The sequence below is a fragment of the Diuraphis noxia genome, unplaced genomic scaffold (assembly GCF_037042655.1).
Source record: "Diuraphis noxia isolate RWA-SAM2 unplaced genomic scaffold, SU_Dnox_SAM2 contig0004, whole genome shotgun sequence".
In the NCBI taxonomy this organism is placed as follows: domain Eukaryota; kingdom Metazoa; phylum Arthropoda; class Insecta; order Hemiptera; family Aphididae; genus Diuraphis; species Diuraphis noxia.
Window position 1 is genome coordinate 24,018,387 of NW_028301714.1, and position 15,793 is coordinate 24,034,179.

Below are 15,793 nucleotides of genomic sequence, written 5' to 3' on the forward strand. Positions count from 1 at the left end.
AATAGTTGCAACCGACTACACCAAAAATTGACTACGTATAGCTTAACTTTCAAACCAATTTGGTTTACTAGACACCAGTTATAACCATAGTTACTAAACCCTTGCGCGACACGATACGTAGTTGTGAATCCGGCCAGTCTAGCACTAAAAATGTCATTAGTGATGACGATGTCATCGTCACGATGATATCTACATAATATAATATGGTTTATTCAAACATTGGCTTACTTCGATCAGTTCGATCACAGAGTTAACATTTATTTCGAATACACGAATATGATATAAATTGTTTATATTTATATAATACTACGCATTCGTACTTCGTACACATTAATATAACTGGTCAAAACATCTGCTATCTGTTGTATTCTGCACAAGTCTACGGCCCTACTGCAGCTTAATAGAGCAAAAGTTAATTTACACGTTCCAACATGCCCAACTTGAATTTACATGTGCATATTGTGTTCTTCCCATATTCCATTTTGTGTAACTATTAAAAAATAAATCATATTTTCTAATATAATTACAATTATTCACGATTCATCTGTATTTCTATAATTTTCACATTTGCTTAAATTTATGCTAAGTGAGATAATTAAGTTATTTTTTTAATATCAACACTTACTTATTTATTTTACTACATTAATAACGTTGTATATTTAATGACAACAACTATTTTATAGTTTATCTGCTATCCTTAATTGAGATTTGACTAAGACCGAAAAAATTGAATAACACATATTGATGACCTGGAAAAGGGTATAATATGTTACTCAACGTAAAATAAGTTTAATATACACAAAAGTTCTTTAAATACTGCTATTATTCTTTGTATTGATTTAAAAATCTATATCAATCTCTTCAAAGATTATCATCAAATATTCTATATCTAAACTATTGTGATTTCAAATGTTATATTTTATATTGTAAATTACAATATACAATTTGTAATATTATATAGTTATAATTTATTATAATATATTATATTATATGTTAAGCTACACTGTACTTATATTTTTTCTAATTGCTAAAGGGTTTAATACCCGTTTATTATACATAAATAAATAAATAAAGCTGTTCAATTTATTTTATTGTTAATACTAATTACTAATATCGCCTTATTTATTTATATATATATATATATATATATATATTTTCCCTTCTATTAATACATTGTAATTTAAGATTTTCTTTTATTATCTATACTATTATATAATAGTATATGTATATATTATATTAAATGTTTATAGTACCTAATTAATGATATACTACTTAAGGAACTCACCACCTTCAATACAAGCTTAAGCTTATAGAAGGGTAGCAGATGACATATATTTGTATTTGTATTCAATAACACATTGTAAATTGTTTCTTTGCAAAATAAATAAATAACAAATTAACAAAAATGAACACAATAAGTACAAAGAAATAGATTTATCTACATAAACTAACGACTATTACGAATCACACATTAAATTCGGCAAACTAAGTATCAGTAGAAATTAAAAGTTAGATACTAAAATATATAAGGTTCTGAAATACTGAAGTAATTATTAAATTAGATAGTTTCGGAAATTATTACTTAGTCAATGAGATTGGAAACTATGCTAGTATTAAAATGCTAACGAATGTCATAATTTTAAAGTATTGCGCGAATCTAGATATAAGTATTTAATAAGATATTCAACTTAAAAAAATATTTCTTCTTTAAATTTGTGTTTGTATTTTAATATCTATTATTTTATACAAAAGTCAACGTGTATACGTAATTTAAAATTATTAATTACTTACCTAATATCAATTATAATATTGTTATGTTATACGTACGCTAGTAAATAATTCTAAGTTCATGATTAATTCAGCCGTTAATTTCATGTCCAATTTGTGGGCATCATGCATTTTCATTGCTAATAAAAGTAACTTTTTAAATTTCATTTCCATCTGTGTCCAGTTACAAGAGTAGAGTGCAAAATTCATGACGTTTTTCTGTATGAAAAAATAAAAATATGATAAAAAGGCTAAGACAACTTTTAATTAATAGATAAAAAATATTATTAAATTATACAAATATTTTTAAACTACGTTTCTTGTTAGATCATTAGTTAATAAAAGACTATACGTTTATATAATTTAATTAATCATCTTTCCATGTTCTTAAAATTAGGGGTTGGTACTTAAAAAATCTCTTACATCAATACAACACAATCCTTTAAATCAATATTCCTCTGGAAAATAACCAATGCCACATGCTATACTAGTAAACTAACCTCTCACAAAGACCTGAATATATTGAAAAATTCTAAACAAACATCCAAACATTGTACAAACGATTTCATTAAGAACTAAATCTTTATTCAAATCCATCGGTTTCTAATCTTTCTTCTCTTTATCTAATATATACCACCCTTCGTCGAAAAAGAAAATGGAAATCAAAAATAATATAATTAATTAATCATAACAACAAAAATATATATAATATGTACAATAAAATTAAGATTAAAAATATATATAGTAGATACATATTATATATCGTAGATAATAGATATGTATTAAATCAATTGAGTATAGGTTATTTTTTCTAATAAAAAAAAATGTAATGTATTATACTTCTTTTATTCGAAAAATGTACAATCTGTATTTATTAACATAATAAGTAAAAAAGATAAATGATATAATAATACAAAACAATGAATAAAGCACAAGATCAGAGACGTCCTCCAGTGATGGGACCATCCGATATAATAAAAGTTATATCAATATAATGAATATAAAATTTACTGATAAATGGTAGCATGGTCAGGTTTTCTTAAAATTATAAGTATAAAAATAATTGTAATAGTTTAATAATAACTATAATCAGTGCTATAAAATTTATTAAAAAATCGTACAAATATAATCAAGAGTAAGTAAAGAAATTACCTGATAGTTGAGGTTTCCAAATATGAGGCAAGTATAATATATTTGAAAGAAAAATGTAGGAAAACAGCACATTTTTAGTGATTGTGTTGACGTTAGTAACATACCATTAAAATAATTCTAAAAAAAAGTTCAACAATAATAAAGGCATAAATTAAGTATGTAAGTACAAAAATTATAAAATTACCCTTGTAATTATAAATGAAATAAATATGATTGTAAATGAAGCCACAATTAATTGAGGAAGAATAACCGGGCTAACAATTTTATAAAAATCTCTCATTTTCCTATTAATAAATAATAAGACAACAATTTACTATAATAGATACATATTATTTTAACATGGTGTAACCAATATTTTATTTTAATATGAAATAAATCATTAAAACTTAACTTCTATGGATAACACGTCTTAGTGTACACTTACTTAACCTTCATCCCTGTTTATAAAATTAACAGCTAATTGATAATTAGCTAGACAATAGACATATTATTATTTATAATCTTATTTCAAGGATTATTCATAAACATAGATAATAAATTTATCTATGAGTAATAATGTCTTATAGGTATGAGTAATTAGTATCATATCAATCGAAAATACTTAAATAGTTACATTAATTTAAATTGTAATTCACGGAATATCCAAAAAACATTAAAATTATTCTTGTATTGTAAATCATATTACCCCAATACTGCTTGATGATGGTTGATGATCAATTTCAAATCTCTTAAATGTTCGTAATTAGAGCTATCTGATTCAATTCCACCTTTAGTAAAACAAATAGTTTCATGATAATCAAAAAATAAACATTCATATTTTTTGTATATGCATGATTAAAATACTCGAATAAATTATAATACAATGTGTAAAATCGATATTTTTGAATTCTTAGGTTTGTTATAACATTTAAGCAGTATCTTGTGGCGATACCAACAGTGGATTTTCAAATGAGACTATACATATTTTAATAGAAATTGAAAGTCAAATGATTTTTCTGAAAATGTTGATGCATTGTAATCGTGATTTGAACAAAAAGTTTTTATGTTATTCTAGATGTTAAACGGATTTGACCTCGGTAGCTATAATTAATTAATGCAATTTATATAACTAAGCAATATAAAATTAATGTTTAATTATGACTTACAATTGTTCTACATTACTAAACACTAATATGAATTAATATTTATATAATATATTTAAAAAATATAATTTTATTGGATTATTACCCAATTTATATTTAGTGCAAAATAACTTGGAAACTTTTTGTTAAAATGTCGGTGACAATGCGGCAAAATGTTCAGAAATATTATCTGGTTCACAATAATTTGCATTAAAACATGTAGGTAAGTTCTTGTTTGGAAATCAAATTTGGGATCGCCTCGACGAATCAATTTATAATAATAAGTGTACGCTGATACAGACGGTTTATAGTACAGAAGTACCTAGGTATACTTACCACCGAACCAGACCTTTGATGCAGCCGTACAACGACCGTGTCCCAGTTTTTTGTAAGCCTCGGCGATTCCTCTCATCTGACACGTTATTGCAATGCATAGCATGACCATGAACGTGTCGAAGAGTATCATGAACAGAACGAAACACATTCCAAACATCCATTCGATGAAGTGGAAGACGAGATGCCATTCGTTGTACGTCTCGCTGGACACCAAAAAGTACAGGTTGTACGGGTTGAAGTGGTAGTTGCTGAACGACCCGTCGCGATTCTTTATTTCGACGTGTGCGCCGACGATGAAAAACGGCAATAGCGTCCACACCAACAGCACTAAATGGCAGCTGACGGCGAACCAAGCCGTAAACTTGGACGACACGTTGCGACACGTTCGGAGGATGCGGGCCGTATTGGGATCGGCGAGGGCGCAGGACACGAAATCGAAGCGCGTGACGTCCAGACACCGTCGAATGTCGTCCGAGTGCCGAACGATCGTATACGCTTTGAAGCACCCAAACGAAAAGTTTAAGATTATTATTATCTGGAGGATGCACTGCGTCACGTCGTTGGACCAGTCGTAAAGGCCAAACGGGCACAGTGACAGACAGGCTACCGTGAATGCGATCATGAGCATCACAATCACGTGGAAAACGTTATGGCCACCGAGTTTGACGCACTTCGGATCGATGATGTAGTACAGACCGGTAAATTTGGCCATCAATGTGCTCATGGTACAGTTGTCGTTGTCTCCGGACGAATTCAGCATTTCACGTGACTATTTATTATTACATCAGGTGTTTATAGCTATTAACTATTTGTTACTAATACGACACACAATAATATGGTATTTTTTTTCTCTTCAAAATTATTACACAGTTGACCACCCACACACAGAGGGAGGGTCAGCGAATAATAATTGTATTGTACATTATATGTGTGTGTGTGTAAAAGTCAAAAAGTCAATTTCCATACTCAATTTCAATTTCACCATATTGTATTTATTCTTTATTAAGCATCTCTCTATATCTATAATTCTTGTATTCACCAGACTTAATGATTACGTATACATTTCGTTATTTCAATATTTAATTACTAATTATAAAAACATACATATATAAAAACACTATTTTGTATATTTTTTGAAATATCTTCTAAAAGTATTATATATTTGCGTTCAACCAGGGTGCAATTGAAATTGATACGATGATGGTTAATTTTTGAATATTTATATATCAAGGACTATTTTCTATTAGTCATAAAAATAAACCTACTTTTATATTTAAAAAAATATATATTTTCTTTACGATAAAATATAGTCAATCTATACAATAAATTCTAATATACCTACTTATAAAGTTCATCTTTAAAAATATTTCGTAATTATTTTAAATGTATAACAAGCCTAATGAATATAATATTTAAATGTACATACCTTCAATATATTGTATTTAAAATCAATTGTAAAAGAACTAATTGTTTAATTGTTTTACATATATAGTGTAGTAGTAACTATGTATCAAAATCAGTACAATTGCACATATCATTGAAATTGGGCCAATTTTTTGAAACTACTTCATCCAATTTCTGTGTAGTAATGAAAAAGAATAATGTGTTCTAGAAGGTAAGGTTCAACTAAATATTGAATTCTTATAAATAAATCTCCTTATAAAAATGTAATGAAAAGTTACCAAACTTTTCCATATTATTATATTTAATTCTTACATAACCAGAAAATATAGTTAAATAAAATTGTATAGTTTGGTGGATGATGTCAATGTCAAGCGATTGCACTTCATTTATATAGAATTATAGATATTATTATATTAAATTATAGTATACAGTGTCTAAAAACTTTTTAACTTATAAAATCTATACATATAATTCACATTATTTATTTATTCTTCATTTTTTATTTATATTGATTGTTACTTATTATTTGTTTTACTCAAGATATTAGAGCTGGTTTTGATAAAAAATATCATAGGTTATAAATAGTAAGTACTATGTCTCCTAGTAATATGAACTCGAATAAGTAGTATACACACTAAAAAGGCAGGCAAGTGGGTATCACTGTACTATACAGTGTTTAGTAGGTGTCGAGTGGATCATTATAATGGACATGTTAAATACTTAAATTTGAATTAATTTATGAGTACCTATATCATTAAATTTTAATTCGATGGTTATACATATATATGAAATATGAAAAAAACGATTCTGAGTGGAGATGGTCTATCACCCTATTAAAATATATATTTATTAATTTTATATATAATCATAATATTCATAAAATTCATTATAATTTTCTTATACTTTATAATAATTTACTATTCATATATAATTTTCAACGTTTTTAAAAAATAATAAAATGATTTTGTTTACACAGTAAAATGTTGTTTTTATTTTAGTTTTAATGAATACATAATATATCTAAAAAAAAATTTTGTCACATACCATATCTTAACAAAATACATTGAAATTTTTAGTCTTTTATATGAAACTATAAGTTAACCTAACCGTATTGGTCACATTTTTCCTCCCTTAAAAGGTTGAAATAGATAAAAAAAAAACATACACACAAATCATTGTAAAGTTAATGTATGTATATATCGACATTGTTGATCTATAAAAGTATGATAAATAAACGCGAAATTAAATGATCACCAAAACGAAAGACAAACAAACTATATATAATCAAGAAACTTTTTTTTTTATGTTGATCTTAAAAAAATACAACTCGGCAGCATAGGCCATTAGTAGAACGAAACTTTTATATGGCTACATATTTAATATTATATGATACTGGTAACTGGTAATATTTTATAACAATAAAGATTTATGAGTACTCGATATTAGGTACACTTGTATAACCATTTAATATTTTCGTCATTTTTTTTATGGTTTATTCTGGTAACAAAGAATGCGACAGTATTTTTCAGAACTGATGAGAACCATTATTATGTGTTATAATAACGGTTTTTTGAAACGAAATAAAATTATTTTCGACAATAAGTGAGGTATGCTCTAGGTATACTATAGAATTTAACTTGTTTATTTGAAAATAATAATTGAAAAAAAATGAATGTCCCCTCAAAAAAATGTTTATCTACTTGATATATAACTAAATTAGTATAGGTGCTTACAATATTATACTCATCGTTTAATACCATTTTTTTTTCACGAAATTAATTGTATGAGTAATATAAATTGTATGTCAAACATGTGATTATTTAAGTATACTATTATAATTATTAGGTACTTCATTGTTAAAATTTACAATGTCTCATAGCCTCAACTTCCCAATCCCTGGAGCATTTACGCCTCTTATAAGTTATGATACTATACTTGGCAGTCAACATATGCAATGTTATTTAGTAAATTCAATTAGCCAATTAGTTGTAGGAATAATTATTTAAATTCACTATAGCGTCTATATACATAATACACGACCACGACCATTCTATGGGATACGGCAGTACGATTAATTAGTTTTGGAACTATTTTGTGATGGGACTATATGAAGACATACGAGGTACTCTTTAGTTCTAAATAAGTAAATCTTTAAATTTATTAATATACACAAAATGGGTCACGGGCAAAACCTGGTTATTCAGCTAGTATACTGTCAAAACTGACAAACCAGATACAAGAATATGGTAAATATTTATGAAAAATGCTAGATCTTACAAGTTACGATTCGACGTCTGTAATTAGTAATTACAGTTGTGTGACCAGCTCGATTCAAAAAGTGGAACTTTATAACATAATATACTTTTATTAAGTGGATTGGTGAGGCGCGGTGGTACGTTCAATCTGCGGAAACGCATTGAGCGTACGTTCCGGCCACAGTTGCTAGCTCCCGGATGGGTGACCACCCGGGATTTATAGTAACATATCCTTGTCACACATACACAAACACGTGTTACAACTCTACCAACTTAAAAACCTACAAAAAATCCCTACCATAGCACCCCACACCCAATGACCTATGTTGTAGCGGGTTCACCTATAAAAAAATACTTTTATTAAACACTCGCAATTTTGCTACCACGAGAATTTCGCATTTTTTTTTAAACCTAGGTAAATTGACGTTTTTAAGAATGATGGTGCAAAAAAATTATCTAAATCTTTAATTTTGAAAATTGTGGTGCATTTTTAATCCATATTATTTTAATCGCTAAGCCTAATTATAGTACTCTTTGGCCTTTGGCCAGTTTCGGTAGACCGTTAACCCAAAAATAATAAACAGATATTAAATATAATTACATTCAAGTAGTGGAAATTTACTAACGGGCTTGTAATCTGATTTCAATTAAAGCCGACAATAAATTTCTCCTTTTGGCTCGTGTCTCTAAACTCGAGGTCTTCTGAACATATTATTGGATTGAGTTCGGCTTCAAATCGCTCACCTAATGGGAAATATGTAATAAGCCATATATATATATATACCTATATATGTATATATACTGTACCCCAGTTGTTCAACTTAAAATCGAAAGTTAGGGCTTAATTTGACGACGGCGTTGTAAAAATATAACGATTGTACTAGTTGTATTTTAGAAAAAAATCGCATTGTAGCTAAACTGCATTCTAATAATCATGTGATTATTTTTAGTTAACTACACTGCGAGACAAAATCAAAATAAATAATAACCGTTGTACCGACGATAAACCCACGAATAACCACATCACTAGTCATCACTCATCAGTCATCTACAAACGGTTGCAACATTGTTACATAGTATAGGTAGGTATGAATAACGTCCAATATTGCGGTAAGTCCTTGACAATAATACTCAATTGATAATAATATAATACGATCGTCGCGTTGGTGTGTAGTGTGTACGTAACTGTTACGATTGTTGCATCGACCGGTGGTTGCACGAGTTCTGCAGATGCAGCCGGCAATAGACATTTAACTGGAAACACCGCAAAATTACGTTGTTTGTGTTCCGACGATGTGTCGACCGTGGAAAATGATAAATTGAAAAAAAAAACACTGAAAGGCTATAAAGTTTCTTGACGTCAACGATATTGTATACACACAAATATTCAGACATTGCTGAAGAAACCGCAATGGTAAATAATGTAGGTATAACAGGAATTTTCGATTTTTGTTTTGACGACACGGTCGACAGACCATCGCCGACTGAAACTTTGCCTATGCGTATGTCTACATTAATAATTGCATGCATAATAATAATGTTAACATCAATAATATAATAATATATACTTAATTGAAGAGCAATAAAACAATACCCAAACACGTTCTGAGTGAGCGATTTAACTGCAAACACTATGGAGAATAACAATGACTTTATTATGCGCGAGTCCTGCCTGTGTCTCCTGCGCAAATAATTACCCGCCCGAGTAAAATGTATATTTATTTCGATTCTGTATACTATAAACACATCCTGGCATTTTGATAATAATATCGGCGTGTAAACACTGCATGCACCCTTGGGCTTAAGCCCAAATTTGAATGAAATAAACAAAACAGCATACTGTTCGCCTTATCCGCATCTGGATTGTAGTTATTATAACAATTTAGATGCAACACATCTTAGAAAGTTATTAATCTTTTTTTTTTAATTTTACGACCTTCTATAAGTGACTTAAATCAACCACCTAATAGTCGACGCCATGAAGTCCATTCAATGCATGGTTTCTGTGTTCAATATTATATTTCCACGTCATATATTTATCACTTGGGCTTGTTGTAACATAATTGTTTTTAGATTGTGAACTATGCACGATGCATTAATATAAAAAAAAGGAAATTGATGGTCAGTTATCTATGCATATATATATATATATACTATACACAAAATAATAGGAACATATTGTTTAGTAGTTATACACTATAAGGTGCATAAAAAAAATTACATTGTCATAAAATCACTTAATGTTCTTCTCAGAACTCTATAATTGCTTATCTTATCAAAATTGAGTTCATCAAACGTTATTTAAAATTAAGACATTTATAAAAAAAAATTCAAATGTTCAACTACCTATAGGAACCTATATATATATATATACATACTGTAATCGGTATTCTAGTTAATCGGTGAGTCGGAAAAATGTTTAACCACTAATACTTTCTTATACCGTGTAGGTTTTTGAATACGGTGAAATAAATTAACCGTTACTGTGAAGGCGACATTATCATCGTTTTTATTTATTTCTTTGACTAACCCGTTACTGTCGCTAGTATTATACACTAATTGCATACAATATGTTTACAAAATTTACATTAAAATAGTGTCCTATGATGTACCGATGTATCTAGGTACATAAGCTACATATATGCATCGTACGTCATGTAAAGCGTATAATAAAAACATAGTATACTTACCTCATTTTGAGCAAGAATAATTTAAATGGTAATAATTATGGTTTAAGTCTATAATTTACAAAGTTGTGCAGTAGTTTAATTTGATCATATTCATGGGGGGGAGGGGGTATTGAAACATTAAACCCGTCTCTCTGCAGGTGTTAGGCCAGCCTAAGGTTAGGTAGGCTCAAAAATTATGGTTTTTAAGCAACCTCTCAGTAAAACCATTGCGATTTATATAATGTAAATAATAAATATACACGTACAAATGCATCATCAACCTTTAAAAGGCTATTAACTTCAAAACTAAGTCCGACCGACAAATTCTGATTGTATCATTGTTCTGAACTCCGTGAAATACATAATTATATATATACCTAACCTATAGGTTCCAAAAGATTTTTGGAAATATCTTTTGGGAGTTAACCTGCTGCATTGTTATACAGTATTCGAATATATTTTTGCAATACTGAATAGAGTTAATTATACAAATTTATATAAGTTTATAATACAGCTAACAAAATATGGGGGAATCGGCTTTTTACGTATATTATTTCTATAAAATATACTTTAGTACCTAATATATATGAATAATAATATTTATAGTTAAATATGGTTTGCGAGTTTAATAAAAAGTCATAGGGCCATAGGGGGATCCGACACCAAAATCCTATTATGGTTTTTTTTGTTAAATATTTCTAATAATGTATAAAAATCTAGACGATGATGATGATATTAGTGTGTAAAAATTATGAATTTTACTTCGAATGAAAACCTCAAATGATTTTTTTGTCCCTTTAACATTACTTGCACACATCGAAGTGGCACAATATTTACTTCACCATTTATATAATTACTGTTAAATAATCGATAAACACATTAATATTTTCACGCCTCAAAAATATTGATATAAAATGTTCAATAATACATTTCTTATCATCTTTATTTCTTTATTTATAAATTAAATGAAAATATATTTTTCATTTCAACTCAGTAGAAGCTTTTTGAATCCAAAATGAACAGACTAATCCAACAGTAGATATACTATAGGGCTATGAAAAAGGTAAAAATTAAAAATGAGACGCAACCAAGATATGCCCATGATTTGAAATCCATTTACAACATTTAGATAGATATTAGTTATTACGGAGCATTAGGTAGGTATATATCTAATGAAATCGTTAGGAAACAAATACACCCTCTTCCACCTTAAGTGAGAAGCAGGTGTACCAAGATGGGAATGTTAGACGTTAGTGTAAGAAAGATTATACGGTCAATATAAGTAATAAACGACGTGAAAGCTACAGGCACATATCTACAATAACTAAACGCTACGCAGTCGCTTTTTTTATGTAGGTAGGTATACTAAACGAATAGAAGTTTTTGGATTTTCATTGCGCTTATTTCGGGACTCCAATTATTTTATTAAAATTATTCACTGACCCAAATACACTGTTGAGATCATCCATCAAACGTCTATCAAACGTTTTGTTGTGGTAAGACATGGGAAAAATAAAACGTGATGGCGCTTCTGACACGTCACGCAAGCAGTAAAAACATATTATGGACACCATAATATTTCTTCCTCGTGTATTACCACCGTTGACTCCACTTCATCTTGTCGTCGTATATATACTACGTTAAACTTAAAACAATATTATAATTTATTATTGTGTTTGAAGTTCGACGACTATCCGTTCATAAGCGATACCTTAAATTCGTGTACGAATAAATTATTGTTAATAAATAATAAATATACATATATGATATATACGTAATATCAAGTATAGTTTTGAGTTATTAAAAAAAAATAACAAAACGAACAGTACCTATAGGTATACCATGTATCTTTTTGCTTCCGAATTCAATGGGAATTCGTCACACGCATCCGTCTAAAAACGGTACACAATTTGATTAGTTAGAACCGTCAGTTAGAACCGTGCATGTATATTAAAGCAAAAAATAAAGCAACAACTGTAGTGGGCAGTATTGTATTGATGGACGTCCATTAAAAATGTTTACGAAATCACAATCGTAAAATCTCTTATTCCTATCACTATTGAATGTAAAAACTTAAAACATATTATACCTACCGGTCTATCGTGTATCTATGTATATGCACGTTGTACAGCTATAACTGTGTCTAGTCGAATCTATTACCAATGTGAAGTAAACGCGATTCACATATTTTCGTAAAGATCGTCGTCCTTAAAGGATGTCTTGGTATTCAGAATATTAAAATGATATAATAATATGTAGGTATACGTCAAATTTTAATAATATGACATAATATAGTTAACAGTTTTCTAACAGTTAACAGTTCGATTTCTATCTTATTCTTTTGTACACTGCTCAAATCGAATGTAGACATATTTTTCTTTAAGATTTCATCAATGTCGGTAATATATCATAATATTTACCAACCAAATTCATTATATTCTGAAACACATAATGCATATTGCATAAACAATTAATACATTTATGGTCCAATAAAATGTAATAGATCAATCATGTGCCACTATACTTCATGTTTAAGGAACCATTAGCTCGCAATCGAATATTGATTCAATAACTAAATAATCAAATTGGCATATTGTTCTTCCACACTAGTTTTTATTATTATTTTAATATCTCACGAAAGTTAGAAACTTTAAAATTAATATAGTCTTTATAAAATATAAGATCAATTTTATCAGTTAATTTTATCAGTCAGAAAAGACTAACCATAGAAATATGGTCAAAAGTCAATCGCATGTAATATTATTTTGTATATAATTGGTGCGTATGTTTAAGACATGAGAGAAAAAAATAAATCAAGATAAAAAAAATTGTTTTTCGTAAAAATTTACGTCGAATAATATGAACCGACAAAATTATTACAATATGTATTCATTTTTAGTCACTCATTATTCGAACACTGCCTTAAACTTTTAAGCCTTTCGTCTTATACTTTTACATCAATAGGTGTACACGAACGTCTTGGACGATCCATCACGTATGTATATGCGATAGACGAGTGCCCATTATATTATATAATTGTCGTCTACGGGCAGCGTTCGTCAATAATAGCGTATTTCGGCCCATAATAATATACAATCGACTCGTTCACGATCTGTGAAAATCGGATAAACTCAATCACCAGCAGCAGTTAATCAATTATTTTTATTATTATTATCTCGTTTTGGGGTGACAACCGTTTTCGGTCGGCATCACGATGGTCGTCTAGCTGATACCTATAGTTTAAGTTATATTATATTATTGGTAATGCGCATCCAGGTCACGCTGTAAAGCCAATTCTATTCACGCGTTACAATACGAAATTCCACCACACGTCAGCACACAGATGACCCGGAAACTTTACATCGATTTCGTTCTCATATATTTAAACGCGTACACCATAATATAATATAATAATAATAATAAGTTATAATATCGCAAACAAATGACCGAATTCGATAATAATAATAGTATAGTATAGATACGAAATTATAATGAGCCTCGCTGAAAACGCCTATGCGTCCTCCTTAAACCGGCGATCGCGATGTAGGAGAATGATTTAATGTTTCATTTTTTCTACTTATTCTTTATGTAAACTATATGCTACAGTGACAATATCAAAACATGGACCGATAAACTAAGCGTTATTGCCAACAAACTGGAATTAACAATTATAATTGTTACTTATAAGTACTGCAATGCCGCGATATTACCTCGAAGGCTATAATTAATAACTGCATTGAAAAGTTGCTAAACACCCTACACCGCCGTTGTGCGTCACAATAACACTATTATAAATTTATAATTATACCTAACATTGGTATGGATTTAATTACTTAATTGTTCAACGCAGCCACACGAGTTGAAACGCACTTTATTATAGTACATTTGATACTACAGTAAACACGCGGCCATATGAATGTATAAATATTGATCTCCCTTAGCGGATAAAAGTTCGTTATTGTTGAAAAATAACGTTTTAATTAGATTTTAGATATAAATTATTTCATGAATGCAGTGCGTAAGCACCGTTACATGTAGTTTTATATACCTATTGTTATTATTTGCATGGTTGTAAAATTTAACAATCGACATTTTTAGTACCTACCTAAGTATATATGATGGCGTTTTCTGATCAATAAATTAAAGCAAACTATCAGCAATCAAATCGGGTAGCTATCCATAGATTTCAAACCGTTTTAACGCTATCGTATAAATCTAGGAACAATAAAAATTAATAACCCACTGAACAAGCTTTTTTCTCATCAAATAAAATTATAAACATTTAAGATAATTTAGTTCTATATTATCGTTGTAATTTATTGATATAAGAGCCAATTAATTTTGACCAATTTAAAATGGTACCTATGAATTCAATTTAAAAAATTAACATTTTACATTATTAATATGTTTAAAAAGAAAATTAATTTTAAATGTATTTTAAATGTGTACAAATATTTGCCTCCAACGCACATAGGTAAATTGTTCGTCTTGCAGAAATTCAATATAAATTATCATAAGCTTAACCTACTAAGGCTCTCAGGTGTAGTCCTCTGTCTATGCTTGAATAAAACGTCTATAGTGGCAATGTAGTATAACACAAAACGTCAGACATAAAGATAAACGAGTAAATTTGTATTTGAAATTGCTCATATTTTTTCGATATGATCCAGTCAAGGTTATTTGAACACAATTGTGTTATTTTTATTTTTTTCCTACATATTTTCCTATGGCAATTTCATATTTATTCATAATCATAATTCATAATACATAAATGGGTGCTTGTATTTTCAGATTAAGTAGGTAGATGCGATATTTTGTATGTGATTATGTGAAGCTTCTAAATTTTTTAATCTTCAAGGGAAAATTTGATGTTTGTTATTAATATTATCTTTATATTTTTGTTTTCACGTTTGACTATTGTGATGTCTTAATATTATACTATAACAATATTGTAACTTTTCAATTTTTAATACACTTACTCATCGCAAAGTCTTCTTCTTTGCCTTCCTCACAACTATTTGGAGTCGTCCGCCTTTGACCTAGATCTCCATTTTTCACGATTTTTCACGATTTTCCACCTTCCCTATTC

The 15,793-nt window shown here is 28.9% G+C and overlaps 1 protein-coding gene across 1 annotated transcript; it reads right to left on the reverse strand.

Moving 5' to 3' along the window:
- Window positions 1-315: 315 nt before the first annotated feature.
- LOC149055875 (uncharacterized) lies at window positions 316-5,136 on the reverse strand. The gene is made up of 7 exons (XM_089227267.1): window positions 4,377-5,136; window positions 3,605-3,686; window positions 3,104-3,203; window positions 2,920-3,036; window positions 1,828-1,986; window positions 626-749; window positions 316-490 (listed from the first exon to the last, which is right to left on the reverse strand). Exons 1-6 carry the CDS (start codon window positions 5,134-5,136, stop codon window positions 678-680), a joined length of 1,290 nt encoding a protein of 429 aa, XP_089083393.1. The 3' UTR covers window positions 316-490; window positions 626-677.
- Between the last annotated feature and the right edge of the window lie 10,657 nt (window positions 5,137-15,793).